The 20,301-nt window shown below is 40.6% G+C and overlaps 1 protein-coding gene across 1 annotated transcript in view; it reads left to right on the plus strand.

Annotated features, from left to right (window-relative positions):
• The window catches only part of ankrd11 (ankyrin repeat domain 11), a 213,603-nt gene extending 193,710 nt beyond the window's left edge, over positions 1 to 19,893 (plus strand). Inside the window, exons 5-13 of the mRNA XM_016540873.1 lie at positions 5,913 to 6,086; positions 7,365 to 7,565; positions 7,739 to 7,881; positions 7,985 to 8,132; positions 8,233 to 15,254; positions 15,584 to 15,682; positions 16,046 to 16,189; positions 16,289 to 16,381; positions 18,690 to 19,893. Of these exons, the coding sequence (XP_016396359.1) occupies positions 5,913 to 6,086; positions 7,365 to 7,565; positions 7,739 to 7,881; positions 7,985 to 8,132; positions 8,233 to 15,254; positions 15,584 to 15,682; positions 16,046 to 16,189; positions 16,289 to 16,381; positions 18,690 to 18,875 (8,210 nt within the window). The 3' untranslated portion in view covers positions 18,876 to 19,893. The remainder of the gene's footprint in view (positions 1 to 5,912; positions 6,087 to 7,364; positions 7,566 to 7,738; positions 7,882 to 7,984; positions 8,133 to 8,232; positions 15,255 to 15,583; positions 15,683 to 16,045; positions 16,190 to 16,288; positions 16,382 to 18,689) is intronic.
• The last annotated feature ends 408 nt before the right edge of the window (positions 19,894 to 20,301 follow it).

Raw genomic sequence — 20,301 nt, forward strand, 5'->3', positions numbered from 1 at the left:
TTAGGGTTGTATGTTACATCTAATGTTGTTAAATGAATGTTTATTGTATTATTTCAGTTTCATGTGTGTTACCATTATGGTGTTTAGTGTTTGTGTGAATGACACTGTGCACCTTCTATATATGTTATTATTTAAAAGCTGCTTGTGATGGGCTTTGGTTCATCATGTGACTTTCTCATCACCTCCTGCATTTGGTGGTTATCAGTGTATTACAAAGGTACAAAACAGATTTCAGTACTTCAATAGGTTGGTATATTAACATTATATCATTTAATGAAATTACGGTATTTTACTGTAAATATAAGTTAAAACCTAAAACGTTGCTACCGTAGTTTTTACGGTAAAATTCCGGCAACCACAGCTGCCGTTTTTATACTGTAAATTTTACAGATTTTCTTTTTACAGTGTAGCTGATGGTGCAGATGGAGAGTGTGTTGTTTATTAGGCTGCAATAAGTTGGAGTTGGTTCCCTAAAGAAAGTAAATCTAAGAATAGCATGAGTACAGCAGAGATGACAAAGTTGGATGTGCTAATATTAAAATTGCAGGTAATACTGATAAATACATTTTTTGACTGATAACTGATGTGATTATAAATCTATACTGTTGAGGTTGTTTTTAAAACCACCAAACTTAGTTTTTAATTTGCATTAATTGAAAACTTAAATGTAAAATTTATATTTGAATGATTTCATTTTAACCATCCACAACTGCTGCTTTAAATTTTAAAATGTGGTATAAAAAAAATATATTCTGTTCGAATTGGGGAAAAAATAAGGTCTCGTAGTACAGTTTATTGTAAAATTATTGACAAAAACATGTGGCTAAAAATAGCTAACAGTTATCATGTTCCTGGCAGGGCAAGTAAAAAGTTAAGGCCTGATCAAGATTGTTGTTGGGCCCATACAGATCACCAATATATTGCGCGTGACTGTGTATCAAAGCCGATGCCGAGGTAAAACGGAGCCATCTTCACTGTGTCACCGAGGGTGTTTCCTGTCCTCCATTTTCTGGAAGATTCCATTTGAAATACATAATTTATCTAGCTGATATTTTTACATCTCCCGCTCTGCATCTCTCTCATGGGCTCTCTCTCATGCATCTTTAGGGAGACTGCAGAGATCGTTTGTGCCACTTAGCTCTTGTGCAAGAGCAACCCACAAGGCCCAAGAGCACTCAGGATACTTCCTCCGTTCTTTCTCTCCATCTCACAGTCTTCCTGCCTCCATCTTCTGCGTTTGCTCATTGCCTCGCTGTGCTTTCTCAGGCCGCAGACATCTTTGCTGCATTATGTATTAGAGGCAGAACTTGGCATGGAAATAGAATGCAGTTCCACTGCTCTAAAGAGTCTTCGCTAGTGGCAATGCATTTTAGCGTGCAAATAACAATGCATTTCCAGAGGATATTACAGAGACCGAATAGCTTATGAAGTGCTTTTTGGGATACGCACTGCATGGTTTGAGAATTTGGGCACGCGGGCTATAGCAGATGGTGGACGGGAGCTGCGGAGGGAGAATGTTGTGAATAAGGGTGAAGGGAGTGGGTTGGCTGATAAGAGACAGTAATATTTGCTGCTCCACTGCTGCCCACGCCATGCTAACGCTGGCAGGCATGTGCGCTGGTACACTTGCACACGCAATTGGTCTCTGGCTAACATGCGCACACGCTCGCATTTAAAACATGTCTGCTTCCTGTAGGCAGAGAGAAGAGATTCGCTGCTGTCTAACGGATCGGACCGGACCGGTGATGTTTTTTGGCCTTCATACGACCAAGCCATGGAGCATTATTCATATTCCTGGAGGGAGGAATGTTTTTGTAGTATTTCATTTTCTGTCATGCAGCGCTCTTATGAATTATTCACTATTGTGATTTCACCGTATATATATCAGATCTGGTGGTGCCTGAATTGTGTCGGCGTCTGTTTTGCCTGGGTTTTATTACCGCGTCTCCCACTGGTGCTGCTGCCCTTGCGTTCTGAAGAGGTGAAGTGTGGCCTGCGTTCACACTGCGTCTGTGTTTGAGAAGCTCGGATAAAGGAGTCTGATACATTAACATTCTACATTCTCTCTGAGAAGAACCCTCAAGTGCTCCGTGGATGACTTCCTTCATCATTGTGGTTGATGAAACCAATCCCCTCACTCTTTTTGTAACCCCCCTCCCCATACTGTCCTTTCATCTGCTGTGCATAAAGTATTGACACAACATCCTGCGGGCACTTCCTGTCTCTTCTGCCTTCATTTCCTGTTTTCTCTGGGAGTTTCTGCCTTATGGTTTTGGTGATTGACTGGGGATCCATGTCTAATGTTGGGTTCTTATGAGTGGTGCTTACTAAGGAAAGCATCACTATTAATATTGCTATTTTTGTGTTTGTGTTTGTCTATTCAGTGTTTACACACTGAACTGGAAGTCAGTGCATACCTCACACCTTTTGTTCTCCAGACCTGAATGATGTAGTGAGTTGTACTAGTTTTACTTTCACTTTTCTAAGCAATTTGATTTTGTCGGTGGGTTCTTGACTTACCAGTAATAAACCACCCAGAACACCCTAGCAACAACATATGTTTCATATACTTGTTTGTTTACCATTGGAATTTTCCCTAGTCTATTAGGCTGTTGTCTCTGTAACCCTCAGTCCCTGACCTAGATTCCCTTCAGCCATCAGTCTCAGAGGACACAGTAAGCAGCTCACTAACATCATACCAAGAAATACTACACTAGTCAAACTGAGGACTGATCAGTATAAACTGCTGGGCACTGATCATTTACATATTTTGAGCTGATCAGATGAAATCATTCAGAACTTTTCTTTGGTACATTACTGAAGACTCTCGGGGTGTTTTTCTTTTTCTTTTTTTCTTCTTCAGTTGTTCAGTTTTGTTCTCTTAGCTGATTAAAGACATTACAAACCTCACATCTAACCAACTCTTCTTGTTGGGGTTGTTTATTTATAAAAAAAAAAACTAGTTATGCAACTACTGCTATTACAGGAGGTGGTTTTCAGAAGTGATACAAGTCAGTTAAACCTGTTAGCAACATTTAATTTAAGTGTTTTATGTTGGTGATTTGTGCTCCTAGTGTATCTGCATTTGTGCATCTGGTCTGTTTAGGGCCCTGTGAAATCAGTTAAATTTTTTCCCAAATTCTGTTTTTTTTTTGGTTTGTTTGTTTGTTTTTTTTTCAGTTGTAATTTTTCTGGATTCCATTTTTTTCCATTTTAATGTTTCTCGACTCCTTTTTAATGGTTAAATTTAATTTTATTAATCAAAAAGCATGTCTAATTAATTAATCATGAAACTTCACATCAATTTTTTTCACAATCAATATTTTACAAAAATTAAATGTTTAGGGCCCTGTTAAATGTTTTATTTTTACTCACCATGTGTTTTATTGTTAGCAAATTCTGTGTTTTAGCATGTCTAATTATTTGAATGCATACTTAATTTATTCAAACTTATTCTTAAAATAGCCTTATGAAATGTTTTTCCTCTCAGAAATTCTGTGTTGTGTATTTACATTTTTCTGGTTATCAAATGAAGGCATAAAACAATAATTTTTTATTTATCTTTTAATTATAGAAAATTAAGCAAACTATTTTTTGGCAAACAAAGGGGATTTACAATTAAAAATAAAACATTAAGAAATGTTGTTTGATTATACCCTAAAAAATAATGTTTGTTTCATTTTAGTAATAGTAGTAGTAGGCAATGTACATTCTGCTGAACAATAGTAATACATTTCTGGCACAATGTCTTCGTTAAACTGGACTTTTATTTTGACGGGTTGCCGTGAACACCTTTACCAGTTCTGTGTGTATATGATATGACACTAGTTTTACTCAATGAAATGGTAAAATGCTCAGGAAGTCACTCTCAGAGCAGTTCTGGAGATGTTGTTCATGTATTTATGTCCTCATTTAGTGAGACAGCAGATGCTGAAATCTCTGTGAGCGTCATGCGCGCTTCAGTATGTGTTGTACATACTGAACGAAACCGCGCATCTGTGCCATTCATTCAGACAGAGACACGCAGAACATGCAGGATTCATATTTAAATAGTATTTTTGTGGCTTAATATTTACAGATACTAGTCCATATCACAGTTTGATTTAAGTGTAATGACCTACTTTTGATTAATTCATTCAAAGTTTGACAAATTCCAAGACATTCTGCGTTATTCAGTAAATTCTGTTTTTATGACTGGATTCTGCGATTCCGTCCACGTTTTCCGTATCGCGGAAATCATAGGGCCCTATCTGTTAAACTCTTCTGTGTTTTATGTTAATACAGAAGATTATCAATACTCCCTCGCAACAGATAACCACTGTTTTTAAATACTAATGGTTTGGAGCAACAGGCTCCCCTAACCTGCTCTCTGAAACCTCCATTTTGACAAGTGCTTTACTTGCAGAGCTTATAGTGTTGGTAATCCAGTGCAGCAAAATCGATCACTCTCAATGACACGTCACACAATTGTTGTTTAAACAGCTTTTTTGGTTAAAATATTGTTTGCAGTGTAGATTGGGTGATTTGGTGCCATTATGTCATATGGCATAAGCGATATGACAGTATATACTGTGTGACAGTAGAAATTTACGGTAGAGATTCAGTTAAACTGTTTGAACCTCAATATATCTGCAGTGTATTAAGTACTGATACCAGACTTATAATACATTTATGATATTTTTTTTTTAGCCTAAGATACTTGATTGAAAAATAGAATATTATTACGGCAAATAATATATAAAAATTCTGCAGACAAATTCAACTTACTTTAAGAACAGCAAATTGGGACAGATAACTTAATCCATCAGAATACTTATGTAATGCTGTACAATTGTCATTACCTCAATTGAGTCTATTTTAGAAGACTAAAAGTGCAAGCACTGCGTTTGTTAGTTAATCTGCCTGTTATAAACATGTTTAGACCGCTTCTGCTGTTCATGCTCTTCAAGGTTTGAATCACAGGAATGTGACTAAATGGCAAGTGCGTGTGTGTGTGTGTGTGCGTGTGTTGAGTGGTTGGGTACATTACACGTAAGTGTTTGCAGGTGTTAGCAAAAATTCATCAGCCCAAAACCGTAAAGAATAATTCCTGGAAAGATCTTTGTTGCTGGAAGCATTTGTGTCTGGCTTCCTCTCCCTATAAATTATGCTTGTGGCCTTAAGCAAATCACTACGTGGGGAACAACAAGCTGGCTTGTAGATCTTCCATAGATTAGACAAGAGCAGAAATCTAGATGACAGGATTGTTGTACCTCGTTGGATTTTTATTGGTGTTAATGGCACAGGAATGCCTGCGTGACATTTTGGTATGTTTGTACAGTTTGAGGCTTGGGGGTCACACAGTTGAAACTGGCAAACACAAAGATGGCTCTCCCACTGTAAGTCGATAGCACGGGTGAGACGGCTGTAAAGAACTGGACGGCCGCATTATAAGGCAGATATGTTGACACTGACATACTGAGAATAATTGATGGGTGTTTCTGTGAAGAACAGCTGCTTTTATCTAAACGCAGCGGTGACCTTGCCTCAGCCACATTGAAATGTGAACACCGGCCATTTTGTAATCGGTGACAGGCTGCCAAGTCATAGCCTTAAAGAAACACACACATACACACATGCTAGAATGGCATCGGAGGACCCCTCCCTCCCCATGAGGCTTTTGGGTAATCTCACACCATGGCTGCTGCCACCAGCAGGCTTTCACATGGGCCAAGTGGCTGGGAATTTACCCAAGGCTTCACTTGACCTTCAGGCTAAGGATGGCATACATGGGAATGCATATTAACTTGTGCTAGCTTACTTAGATGGACTATGAAGGTCACTAAACTGAGTGTTCGAGGATATTGTGTCTATTCACAAGTGTTCATGAGGCTGGTTTGTGGGTTAATATGACCCTGTTTTCTCCTCAACAGAAAAACAAGGTCCAGAGCGGAAGCGCATTAAAAAAGAGCCCACTAACACCAGGAAGTCAGGCCTGCCATTTGGGATGGGCATGCCAGGGATCCGGGCCGGCTACCCCCTCTCAGAGCGGCAGCAGGTGGCTCTTCTTATGCAGATGACGGCGGAGGAGTCCGTAAACAGTCCAGGTGCGTGTTTGTCATGGGTGCCACGTCTCGGGGGGCCGTGAGAGGGCTCAGTGGCTTCAGTAGCTTCCACTGTCCCTGCTGCACTTTCACGCTATTCTTCATTTAAACACACGCCACAGCACTTAATTAGAATTCAATTAAACAAGATAACCCTCATTAATTTCCATTACTTTAGTGAAATGAACCTCTGCAATCTTAATCCACTGTTGTTCATCAGCCCTCCAGGACTGTTGATAGAGCAATAATGGACTTGGTTGTACTGTTTCAATATGAATTGTTCAGATTCAGATTTGATTGAATTGGCTCGGGTGGTTTTGCATTCTAATGTTGGAGCTTGAGAAAAATAAAACCTTGGATTGCGTTGCATTTATTTCAAACGGCTGTTGTCAGTTTGTTTTCTAAGCTAGACTAATGGTATAAAGTTTGAGTATGCATGTCTATTAGATTACTAAAATTTAGCTCTTCCTCTTCAAATAGTTCACCAGATTTATTTTTCCAAAACAAAAGACTACAGGAAACACCCCTAACCCCACCCCTGCAGAGCACTTTTGCATGCCAGCTATTGTTGTGCATGCTCTTTAGGTTGTTCTGAATGTTAAGTGTCTTAAAATAGAAATTTACTTTAGCTATATGTAGCTCTGTCTTCCCTGGGTTCATTAATAAATTTCCTCGTTTACAAACTGAATGGTTTGTCAGTGTGCTTTAATTTTGTTATTGACAATATCATACAAATCCAAGATGTGAAATTCTGTTGAAATTGTGTACTTTAGTCAAAAGATGTAATGCAGACAGAAGGTGTCGTTTGCCATGTTTGTTGTACAAGACTGCCACCTTGAGGTCAGAGCAAACGAAACCCAGTCAGTTGCTCATATTTTGCAACTAAGTCAGTGGAACTTAACCTTTTTGACTTCAAGGGCCTCCATTGTTGAAGACAGTGTTTGAAGCCCCTACTCTGTGTAGGTTAATGTTTCCTCTTATACTTCAGTCGATGATTACAAAACAAGGAGCTGGAACTGGGTGTTTTTTTGGAACAATACACTTTTTCAACAAATTGACTTGTTTTTCTAGTTGTTCTTGATTACTGGATAAGGCTTTTTAGAAATATTTTTACTTACAATAAGCATAATTATTTTTTATTATAGAAATTACCAAGAAATTACCATCCCATCTTGTGACCCCCCTTGGAAGTTTGCTGAGACCCCCATAGAGTGCCCCAGCCCACATGGTTGAGAACCACTTCTATAAGTAATTGCTGTTAATATTGATATTTTTGTTCAGACACAACACCAAAGCACCAGTCGCAGTCAAGTCTGGGTCAGAAGGGAACACCAAACTCTGCCTCAAAAACCAAAGACAAAGTTAACAAGCGGAATGAGAGGGGTGAGACGCGACTGCACCGGGCAGCCATACGTGGGGAGGCACGCCGGATAAAGGAGCTCATCAACGAGGGGGCTGATGTGAATGTAAAAGACTTTGCAGGTAAAGGCAGCCATCAGAATTCACCTGACCTCCACCTTAGTATTATAGCATGCTGTTGATATTGAATGGCATATTAAGTGATTAGGTGATCTCAATCTGGTTAAAATGGTCATGAAATTCTTTCCATAACATAGATGAGCAGACACTTAATAATGGCATGCCTTTTATTTTAGGCTGGACCGCACTGCATGAGGCGTGTAACAGAGGGTATTACGATGTGGCCAAGCAGCTGCTGGCAGCCGGGGCTGAGGTTAACACAAAGGGCCTGGATGACGACACGCCTCTACATGATGCGTCTAACAATGGCCATCTTAAAGTAAGTACCTCAGAAGAGATGTTCCAAGTTAAGATTTATTTTAAGATTTTTAAAAAAATTTAACATTGGCATCTTGATCGACAACCATATTCTGGTTTTACAGGTTGTGAAGCTGCTGTTACGATATGGAGGGGATCCTTGTCAAAGCAACAGAAGAGGAGAGACTCCGTTAAAAGTGGCAAATTCGCAAACAATGCTTAACCTGTTGCTGGGAAAAGGCACTTACACCTCCAGTGAGGAGAGTTCCTCAGGTGTGTTATCATGCAGTTCTTGTTTGAATAATTCCAGAAAGTCTCTAACAGGAAATGTGTACCGTACGTTGATATTAAGAGTTCTTGTTTGTATCGACAGATTCTTCTGAAGAGGAAGATGCCCCATCATTTGCCCCATCCAGCTCTGTTGATGGCAATAATACAGACTCAGAATTTGAGAAGGGCTTAAAGTTAAAAGGGAAGGGCATGAACCCACCCAAATCCACCACCACTCCTGTCAAGGATGAGTACGAGTTTGACGAGGATGACGAGGAGGAGCGTGTCCCACCTGTGGACGACAAGCATCTGCTCAAGAAAGAGTTCCGCAAGGAACCCGTCAGCAAGACAAACAACTTTATCTCCATACCCAAGATGGAGGTTAAAACTTATTCCAAAAGCAACTCGCTAACACCAAAGAAGGTTGTGCGCAGGATCCTGTCGGACAGCAACAGCTCGGACGAGGACGACAGGACGTTGTGTTTCACACCCACGACCACACCAAGGCAAACTGCACCTCAGACCAATGTCAAGAGCCGGGACTCGACGTCACTGAGCTCCAAGCAGCAAAAAGACAAAAGTAAAGTCAAGAAGAAGAGGAAGAAGGAGACGAAGAATAATGTTAGTAAGGAGGTGCGCTTTGGTAAAGTGAACGACAAGTTTTGCACCTCAGATTCTGAGATTGGGGACCTGGAGAGTGAGGATGATAAAGGATCCATGCAGAGTGCAAATTGTGTAAAGGACTCTTCTACATTGAGCCTCAAAGACCCCTCTGTTTTTAGTTCTCTGTCCGTCTCGAATTCATCCTCCACGCATGGGAGTCTGAGCTCTCAGAAACACACACAGTCTCTGGCAGAGCAGCACCCAAAGCAGTGGAGGACAGATGGCTGGAAGACTGTGTCCTCTCCAACGTGGTCTGATGTCAGCTCCCTCTCGGACTCAGTCAGAACAAGGCTTTCCAGCGAGTCAGACTACTCTTCTGCCGACTCCAGCATTGAGTCTGTGAAACAGGTGAAAAAGAAAGTGCAAGACAACAGAAAGAAAAACAACACGCATGCCAATGCGGTAGACAAAAAGAACTCTGAGTTTTACAAGAACTCGAACACGGATGGGGCCATTTCTAAAACAGACAAAGATGGAAAAGTGTTAAAGAAACACAAAGTGAAACACAGACACAAAAGTAAGGAAAAAGATAAGGCTCCAAGTGTTGTGTTGAGTCAAGACATGAATGAAAAGTTTGTCAAGAGCTTTTCTTTTGACTTTGACGATACACGGCAGAAGTCGCTCATTGTTGAGACAGAGTCACCTTCTGAAAATAGGGTCAAACTTTCCAAACATGAGAAAGATCATTTTAAGAAGGAGGACAGACTGTCAAAGGGTAAATCAGAAGACAAGGACTGGCCAGGTAAAGAAACTCAAAGGGTGATCAAGGAAGAGAGGTCAAAGAAAACAAAGGAGTCCAACAAGGAAAAGGTGAGCAAAGAGGAGAGGGACAAACCTTTGAAGACTGAGAAGGAGAGAAGCATAAAAGACAAAGACAAGGCAAAAGAGGAGAAGCAGTATAAAAATAGTGATAAAAAGAAAAAGTCTAAGGATAAGTCCCTCAAAATTGACAAAAAGAATGAGCAAAAAGACGACAAACATTTTAAATCCGAGAAAAGCATAAAAGAAGAAAAGGAAACGTCTAAGAGGGATAAAAACATCAAAGAAGACCCTGATTATGAAGACTTTGACTTAAAAAATCACCTACTAGAGGACACCAAGATGAGTGCGTCAGATGACCCCCATGATCGGTGGCAGTCAGACATGTCTTCTGACAGTTCGCTTTATGGAGATGATAGCTGGGACGCTCCTGTAAAAGAATACAAAGCAAATAATGCGGTCAAGTTAATTGTAGAAACCGTGAAGGAGGAAAACAGGGATAGAAAAAAGGAAAATAAGGTCAAAGATAAAAAGCCAGATCATGGAGAAAAACGTCCTGAAAAGGAAACTGCATCAAAGAAGAAAGACAAGGAATCCTCTGAAAAGAATGCTGAAAAGAAAAAAGACTGGACCGACAAACAAAAGTTTAATTCTGGTCAGTCATTGGAAAAGGAGAAGAAACGAAAAGAATCAGCAGAGGGTGTCAAAGAGAAGAAAGAGAAGGATGCTGTGGATGGCAGCAGAGACAGAAAAGATTCCTATGAGTTTACTAAAGAAAGGAAAGACTCCAAAACAAAACAAGAATCTTTGAGAGATGACTATGGGAGTGAGGCCTTCTTTAAAGACAAACCAGAGAATGAAACCACTTGTAAGTCTGACCCCAGAGAGAGGAACCACTCTGGAAAGGAAAGGGAGAAGAAAATGGATGGTGTGGAAAAGAAAGAGAAGTCCAAAGGAGAAAAACACAAGGACAAGCCTAAGGACAGAAATTTGGACCAGGAAAAAGAGAAACCTGAGAAAAACTCAATTGATAGGTCAATGAAAGAGAAAGATCCAGAAAGGGCCTCCAAAGACAAGCGAGATGGGGTTAAAGAAAAGCATAAAGATTCTCATAGCAAAGAAAAAGAAAGGAAGATGTCATCTGAACAGAATAAAGATAAGAAAGAAAAGACATCCCAGGACAAACATGCTGATAGAGACAAAGATTTCTTGGAGTTTAAGAAAGAAGAGAGAAAACCTGAAAAGGTGAGAGAGAAGACATGGTATACAATTGCAGATATTTTTACAGATGAGAGTGAGGACGAAGATGACAATTATAATGGGGGTGTTGCAAAATTTAGTGACTCTCTTGGACTGTCAGATTCTCACAGGAAAGATTCCACACCTGACAGAGATGAAATGGATAATTTCCAAACAGATAAACATAAGAAATACTCTGAGGGCAAAACACATTCCACAGAAAAACAAAAAGACAAGGAACATAAAGATAAGAAAAAAGAGAAGGCAGCATTTGATGCTGGAAAAGAGAGAAAAGCCTCCATTGAAAAACACAAAGATAAAAAGGACAAAGATTCAACTGACACTAAACACAAGGAACGTAAGGACAGAGCATCTGTGGATTCAAATCAAGACAAGAAAAGCAAGCAGAAACTTCTCGACAAGAGAGACGTCAGTGAAGAAAAGGGCAAAAATAAATACAAAGACAAGACAGAGCACTTAAAAGAACGAAAATTTTCAAAGGGGAGTGGTGAAAATGAGAAATCCTTGTTGGAGAAACTTGAGGAGGAGGCGATGAATGATTATAAAGATGATTCCAATGATAGAAATAGTGAAATTTCATCAGACAGTTTCACAGACAGAGGTCATGAGCCTGTTCTAAGCAGCTTTTATGATTCCTCCAACATCAGCATACCTGACATTTCCGAGGAGAGAAGAGAGTCCATCTCCATCTCTAATGCACAGGACAAGTTCCGAGAGAAAGAGAGGCATAGACATTCATCGTCTTCATCATCCAAAAAAAGTCATGACAAAGAAAAGGAGAAAGTCAAGAAAGAAAAGGGGGAGAAAAAGGATAGGTCAGAGGAGATCAGAGAATCCTATGGCCGCAGAGAAAGCTTGCCCTTTGACAAAGAGCTCATGCCTTTGGAGGCTGACCCTTACACTTTTCCATATGGTTCCAAAGCTGATGGTGAGGATGACTTGGAAAAAACGCTGGAGTTTGAGAAGGAGATGTCCAAAAAGGACAAGACAAACAGTGTCATGAACAATGAGAAAATAAAAGACAAAAAGAAGAAAGAGAAACACAAGGAAAAGGTGAAAGAAGAAAAACACAAATATTTGGATGGTTTTGGCTCCTTCAGGCACTCAAAAGAGGAACAGAAATCTGGATTGAAGGAAAACACTCAAGTCACAAGTCTTAAAGAGAAATCTAAAGAAGACAATTCTAAATTTGATGGGAAAAATAAGGACAGAAATAAAGATATCATGGATAAAGAGAGAACAGATGTCAAGGCAAAGGTCAAAGATGAGAACGACAAATTCAGCCAGTCAAAAGAGACAGCTCGAAAAGACAACCGCCCTCGTGAAAAGCTGTTGGTTGATGGTGATCTTAGACTAACGAGTTTTGGCAAAATGCTTAGTTTAAAAGATCAGGAGATTGAAGAGCGCCATAAAAAACACAAGGAGAGAATGAAACAGATGGAAAAACTGAGGCATCGATCAGGCGACCCAAAACTCAAAGATAAAACTAAGTCAAATGAAGAACTGAAGAAGAACCGCAGTGAACTCTCCAAAAAATCTACTTCAGTGGAAACTGCTTTGAAAGAAAAAAAGATAAAAGATATTGGCCTTCCAACCCAAATGATGTCGCCTGATAGAAAACCACAACCTGTGGACAGCCAGAACTCAAAAGACTGGCTCGCTGGCCACCAAATGAAGGAAAGTCTTCCTGCATCTCCACGACCCGACCAGAACAGACCAACAGGTGTCCCCACCCCAACATGTGTGATCTCGTGTCCAAGCTATGAGGAAGTCATGCAAACTCCACGCACTCCATCCTGCAGTGCAGAGGACTATCCTGACATCATGTTCGAGGGTCTTGAGTGTCAGAATTCCTTGGCCACAACCATGTCCATGAATGCCTGCTCTCCTACATTCTTCGATAGATATTCTAACTCGTCAAGTAACTTCCAGGAGGGAACATGCATAACACCAGCAAAGAACATGGAGTTACCCCTTGTGGGTCGGTCTGTCATCTCTGATGTCAGAAGACCACTTGAGATTGAGTTCAAAGTAGAGGCAGATAAGTTAAGACAGCAACATATACAAGAAGGCACACCATTTGAGTCTTCAGCATCACATCTTACTGAGGACAAGATGGCAGCTGACAGACTTAATTGCATTTCCTCTTCATTCTGTTTATCGCCTATCGACATGTCTCCCAGGCCTGACCCATCGCAACATGATAGCGTACCAGATGACGTACCATCTACTGTAAATTCCATCAACGATGGCAGCGAACACCCAGGGAGTGTCTTTAACAACTATCTCATGAAGCCCTCAACTCCAGTCCATAGACCCGACCCCCAGGAGCCTTGTCTGGATATAGCTGCTCCCCCAACTCCAGCCCCTGCTGCCCTGCCTCCCATGGATATTGATGATCTTTCAGAGCCACACCAGAGTGAACCCGGTCTAACACCAGCCCACCCTGTTAGTGGGAGTGACTATTTGCCTCCTGTTGTTGAAGAGCAAGAAGATGATGAGGAGGAAGATGATGATTTTGTTGAGGATGCCAGAGAAGGTCAGCTCGCTGCAGACGAGACCATCCAGTCTAGAAACGATCCCATTTATACACTCGGGATTGAGGAATCTGACAAAAAGGCTTGGCTTGAATGTTCAGATAGAAGAGATCCTGATGTACTTCCCATAACACCAACCCATCTGCAAGACAACTACATGGACAACTCGTGTGATCAGTCCTTAGGCTGGAATTCAGACGTGCTTATGAAATCACCTCATGAGAGTTACAGAGAGGTCGAGGCAGCTGTCTCAAAGATTAGCAGTCCCTATTCACACTCCGATTGTGAAATGCAGCATATCCCAGGTGTAATTCCTGTGACACCACCTCACTCTACTTATTCTACAGCATACTGTCCATCACAAATGTCTGACTCTCATTATGAGGTCCACAAAGACACAGTGGAAGACATTCAATCACCAGAAAGACCTGTAACGGAGGCATTGGAGATAGAATCATCTCGACTAGAAACTTGCTTCACTGATTGCAAACCAAATCCTGAGGAAGCTCCGATGGACCTAGAGCCCTCATGTATGATGAAAGACAATAGAAAAGATTCTCCCACCTATGCTGCAGAGAACCGCATGCCTGTAGCCCCACCAGTCAGCCAAGAACCTGTTGTTTCATGGGCAGATCCATTCTCTGGTGCAGCTGATGAAATGGATGACATGGGTCCCTTCTCTATACCAGACCTTCCTTTTCAAGAGAAGGAGATGCAGGATCCTGATATAACAGCCCCAGAGTCTGCAGAGAGTAAGCAGACAAGACCTCCAGTCATTGAGACAAGCGAAAATGACATAATGGATGTTGACCTGCCAAGTTTGTCCAAAGCTCCTTGTTCTCCTGCAGTTGTGCCTCCGACTGAATCTGGTCAGGATTTGATTCCCCAAATAAGTGACAATGGCTATAGACCACAGTGTGAGTTGGAGCCAGAGCCTCAGAACATCCCAGATGTTCCTCCCATAAAAGAAGCAATTCCAGAGGAGAGGGGAGCATTTGAAGAAGGGAATGAAAACAACAGTAACTTGTTCTCTACTGAAAGTGAAAAGGACCATGAATACAGGCAAAAAGAAACAACCCCAGATACCATGATGCCATCTGTTATGGTACAATATTTGGATCTACCAGTCACCACAAAACCACTTTCATTAGGACAAAATCCTGTGGTAGCTTTGGGTCCCTCATGTAGCCCTCATCCTTCTGTTCAGGTCCCAACTGTCTCAGTGCCTAGCAGCACCCAAGTATCAGAGGCACTTGAAACAACCGCCAAGTTGTCAGTGACCATACCAATGTCTGAGGCACCCAAGAAAATTGAAGAAATACCACAGAGGATGACCCGGAAAAAGGCTCAGATGCTGGCCAATCAGAACAAGCAGAGCGCTGCGCTAAGCTCATCAAGCATCACCTGTTCGGTATCCTCCTCATCAGTCACCACAAGTGTGACCACCTCTTGTGTCACTTTAGAAAAGGAGAAAGAGCCCATCAGCTCCACCACAGCTCAAACATCTACTCCTGCCCCTGCACTAATCACCAAAACAAAAGGCAGGCCTGTTGAGGATGACGACAACCAGTCCCAACATCCACGCAAGAGGAAGTTTCCAAAATCAGGCCAGCAACAGGTGCAGGTTCAGCTTGTGAACACAGCAATGAAGCAGACTCGGGAGATGATTCAGCAGACACTGGCAGTCATTGTGAATGCCATCAAATTGGATGAAATAGAGCCATACCACAGTGACCGTTCCAACCCTTATTTTGAGTACCTTCAGATCCGCAAGAAAATTGAGGAAAAGCGGAAGATTTTGTGTTACATAACACCTCAAGCTCCCCAGTGTTACGCAGAGTATGTGACGTACACAGGATCCTATCTACTTGATGGCAAGCCTTTGAGCAAGCTTCATATTCCTGTGGTAAGATTTTTGTGTGCACTTGTACTCGATGCATAAAAACTCTTAACACTGTTATGTCCTAACCAAGAGTTTAATTATACTGACAAGTAATTTTCTGTCCATGCTGAAAGCAAAAATAGTGTGCAACACTGCACAGTCACAATCAGAACATATTTGATGTTTAATGTATTATATGGAGCAAGATTTTGGACCGTTCTTGGTTAGGACACAGTATATTATCCATGTTAATGTTTCCATTGTTGAGCTATAGGGAAGTCTTGCTAAACATTAGTCATTCAGATTCAGTTTTCCAGAATGACAAGACGTGACAAGTTTCTCTACTTTCTTAGATTGCGCCACCCCCATCTTTGTCGGAGCCTCTGAAGGAGCTGTTCAGACAACAAGAGGCAGTGAGAGGAAAACTAAGACTGCAGCACAGCATCGAGAGGGTAAACTCTTACTCTTTGGCTTTAGTCTTTCCCTCTGTCTGTTTTCTCCCCTCTACGCATCACTGAGCTCATTTCAGAAGTCACCCCGTTAGGATGCAATGATCACACGGCACAAATCCTTTGATGAATCATCAAAGGCTTTGTGTAATAGAATAGCAACTTATCTGCAATATACATTTCAACTAAGTAAGCATATTGCAGTACGATCAGGCTCCCCATTTGATTTTCTTCTGATGTTCTTTCTGTGACTTGCAGACCTTGATCGTTTCAACACTGTTTACCAGCTTTGTCCCTTGGTTATTAGATGAATGCTCATAAGGTATGGGATGTCCAGTCTGACTCTGATTTAATGTCCCCTTACAGGAGAAGCTGATTGTATCTTGTGAACAGGAAGTACTTCGTGTTCATTGCAGAGCAGCAAGAACGATCGCAAATCAGGCCGTTCCCTTCAGTGCTTGTACAATGCTGCTGGACTCAGAAGTCTACAACATGCCATCAGAAAGCCAGGTGAGTACTCATTTTAACGATAAATGTTAACACACCAAAGATGTTAAAAGCCTTTCAGCAAAGATTTTCTTACATCTGTAACAAAATCGTGTTCTTTAGGGGGATGAAAACAAGTCTGTGAGAGATCGCTTCAATGCTCGGCAGTTTATCTCTTGGATTCAAGATGTAGATGATAAGTACGACCGCATGAAGGTGAGGAGCTTCCTTATGCATCACTCATATATAGACCCACATGTGTTAAAGGGTTAGTTCACCCCAAAATGAAAATTCTGTCATTAATTACTCACCCTCGTGTCATTCCAAACCCGCAAGACCTTCGTTCATCTTCGGAACACAAATTAAGATATTTTTGATGAAATGTGAGAGCTCTCAGACCCTGCATAGACAGCAACGCAACTGTAATGTTCCCAGGTCCATAAACGTAGTAAGGACAAAGGTAAAACGGTCCATGTGACATCAGTGGCTCAACTTCAGTTTTGCGAAGCTACGAGAATACTTTTTGAGCGCAAAGAAAACAAAAATAACAATTTCTTTAACAATTCTTCTCCCCCGAGTTACGTCATCCTCCATTTTGGAGAGTACCCATGAACATAATCTGCGTAATCAGCGTTGTTTACGCTTGGGGGAAAGCGTGTGTATGCATTGTGATACTCTCTAAAATGGCGTTAGACGTAACTCGGGGGAGAAGAATTGTTGAAAAAAAAATTATTTTTGTTTTCTTTGCGCTCAAAAAGTATTCTCGTAGCATCGCAAAACTGAAGTTGAGCCACTGATGTCACATGGACTGTTTTACCGATGTCCTTACTACATTTCTGGACCTGGGAACATTACAGTTGCGTTGCTGTCTATGCAGGGTCTGAGAGCTCTCACATTCCATCAAAAATATCTTAATTTGTGTTCCGAAGATGAACGAAGGTCTTACGGGTTTGGAATGACATGAGGGTGAGTAATTAATGACAGAATTTTCATTTTGGGGTGAACTAACCCTTTAAATGTTCCATGTTTTAAATGGACTTACACTTTTATTGATAGAACTCTTGAATTTAGCATTATAAAATTTGAAAAAGTATTTAACAAAGACGCAATGATATTTGGAACTTTCTGAATTGTGGTCAGTCACATTATGTGGAAATCTGCAGAGCTCCCATGTCAATAATACATTCTATTTTTATTAGGGCTGTCAGTTTAATGCGTTAACATAATTAGTCATGAAAAACTAACGCAATTAAAATATTTTAACGCAGTTAACGCACTGGCCCCGCCCCAGACCTGTAAGTCCATACAGTTGACTGTTGACAAATATGATTCAGGGCAATAACCCCATAAATGCAGTTATGCTCCTAAAATTCAAGATATGTGCCAATAAATACCCCTGTATAAGTTTTTGTCTCATGTTTATATCATATGATCACACTAGCAATATCACACGAGTGCTGTTTTGTCACGAATATCACAACAAATTATCAGTGAAAGTTTAAATGTGATTTTAGTTAATATTGTGTTTTTTTTAAACACAATATTGTCTGTTTTGCTCAATTTGGCAGAGAAAATATTACCTTTAAAGCTGCTGCAGAACTGTTATGCGCCTGTGAGCAACACGTCATTGTTTAGTTTCTGAATGAATCTGCATTTTTAACGAATCCAATGGTTCAATGAATAGCCTAATCATAAACTAAGCCGTTTACTGTATTCCTGAATGAATCAGCAGTTTGAACGAATGAATGGATGAATGAATGAATGACGTATAAAGACATTTACCGCCACCTGCTAGCAGTTTAAGTTTCTTGTTTAGAACATAATTTCATTAAAAAAAAAAAAGAAAAAAGACTGAAAAAGAAGACTGTTGGTAACTAAACTGTTTCGGACTTTCATTGTATAAACAAAAAATACTGAGATGTTGCTCAAATTATCTTCTTTTATGTTCCATAGTTTATATTAAGCCATTGTAGCCTAAACATTTGTGTATAATAAATTTGATGTTGAATCAAATAAAATATTTTTTTCTAAAGCTCTAAAGCAGTGGTCACCAACCTTTTTAGGCCCAAGATCCCTGACCTCGGCCTTTATGAAAGACAAGATCTACCTATTGAAGAATTGATAGAAAAAGACATCCCAGATTGTACTTCAAATTTGAGGCCTTTTACTTAGTATTTTAATTAGTGATGCGCTGATCATAGCTGATTCAGAATTCAGATTTTTACTTCTTTCTTTCTTTTTTTTTTTTTAACTAGCAAATTGGATTCTGACTGCTCTAAAGCTACTGTTTGTAATGTCTACTTGATACTTTCTCATTTAACACAATAATGGTTTTAAATAATCTTCTGTGGGTAATTTCACTGCCAAATTTTATTTGCGATTAATTAGATTAATTAATTGACACATCTTGTAATTAATTAGATTAAAAATTGTAATCGACTGACAGCCCTAATTTTTATTTTTTTTAAGCCTTAAATGTGCAAATATTTTCCAAAGTCTAATTCTAATCTTCATCTTCTGACAGACGTGTTTGTTAATGCGGCAGCAGCATGAGGCCGCCGCTCTGAATGCAGTGCAGAGAATGGAGTGGCAACTCAAGGTACAGGAGCTGGACCCTGCTGGACACAAGTCTCTGTGTGTGAACGAGGTCCCCTCCTTCTATGTGCCAATGGTCGACGTCAACGACGACTTTGTACTGTTGCCTGCGTGACACCGACACACATTCAGACTCTGAGAGTTCGGTCTAATATTAATCATCTATCAAAGAGACATCAAACAAAGTTCGGTAAGGGCTAGCCGGTTTGAGGAGATTTCTTTGAGGAGAGAAAATATATATTATATAGAAAATGTAAATGACAAAACTCATTCTTTTCTGCCCGAGGAGGAACCGTCTTTTTACGGGAGAAAAAAACACAACTTGCACTTTTATCCTCAAGTTTTTATGGTTTTGTTTGGGATTTAAAAAGCAAAACTGCTTTGAACCTTGTCCCTCCTGTCTTGGGTTATTTGGGTGAACATATGGGACAGAATTTTTCTCTGTCCCATCCCATGCTAAGTTACAACAAACGAGGAGCTTGAGACAGGTTCGTCCACCTATGTGCTCCAGAACAAGGGGACAGACGGCACAGTGGTGGACACAGAACTCCGAACACGGTCAACACCTCGATGTGCAGGCACAAAAAAGACACGCAAGAGTGCGACAGGAGAGTGCTAACTAACCCTCTACCTGTTTAAACCGGAGTCTATAATGCCTACAGCAGTAGAGAGAGAGTGGCTTTCCTGCTGTACAGCACCCCATGCGGCCCCACGTTCAGGGCAGGAAGCTGCATGCAGGGGGCGGCAGCTCAGTAACAGAGCCGGGAGGAGAGACTGCGTTCAATTTTAGGGCATGAGACCTAGAGTGCCCTCACATGGTGACAACAGTGCATTTGGTCCCAGATGCTGGATCAAAAGCATGGAGGATGGATGGTCCCTAAGCCAGGTCTGACATGCCTGGTTTCAAACAACTGCATAAGGAAAAAGACTAATGAAAGAGCAAATGTTGCTGTCACAAATCACGAGACAAGGACTTACAAGAATATAGTTTTTCTTTTCTTTTTTTAATGTTTGTTTTGGTTTATGTCTTTCTTTACTCGGGCATTTCATTGTTCCCTTTCTGAGGAAGTGACTTGAAACACTACAGAGCCAACATTAGTTTAATGGAAAAAAATACAAAACTGAAAAAAAAAGTATTCCGTAAATGATGTACAGTTTTTATAATCATTAACCAATGTATTCTCGCTGCCTTCTAGATAATTTATTTTGCCACACATTACTGCACAGTTGTAAATAACTTATGTACTGTAACATCACTCAGTTAAGAGTAAAAAAATAAATGAATAAAAGTTATCATTGTATGTACAGTTCACTTTCAGGCAGCACTTCCCCCCACCCCACCAAACAAACACACCACCCCCTGGCCAAAAGGTGTACGCATCATCAGTATTTTCAGGACTTCCATGCAGCGGTCCTTAAGGTTTCTGTCCAAGGCTAGTCAAAGTAAATCTAGATCATCATCACCACCGTCATTAGGAAACACCATTTCTCCTGATTACTCTGTCAGGGCCAGGACCATAGTTTTCAGATGTAGCAGAGTG

This window comes from Sinocyclocheilus rhinocerous, unplaced genomic scaffold, assembly GCF_001515625.1.
Source record: "Sinocyclocheilus rhinocerous isolate Xijiao unplaced genomic scaffold, SAMN03320098_v1.1 scaffold36, whole genome shotgun sequence".
NCBI lineage: Eukaryota > Metazoa > Chordata > Actinopteri > Cypriniformes > Cyprinidae > Sinocyclocheilus > Sinocyclocheilus rhinocerous.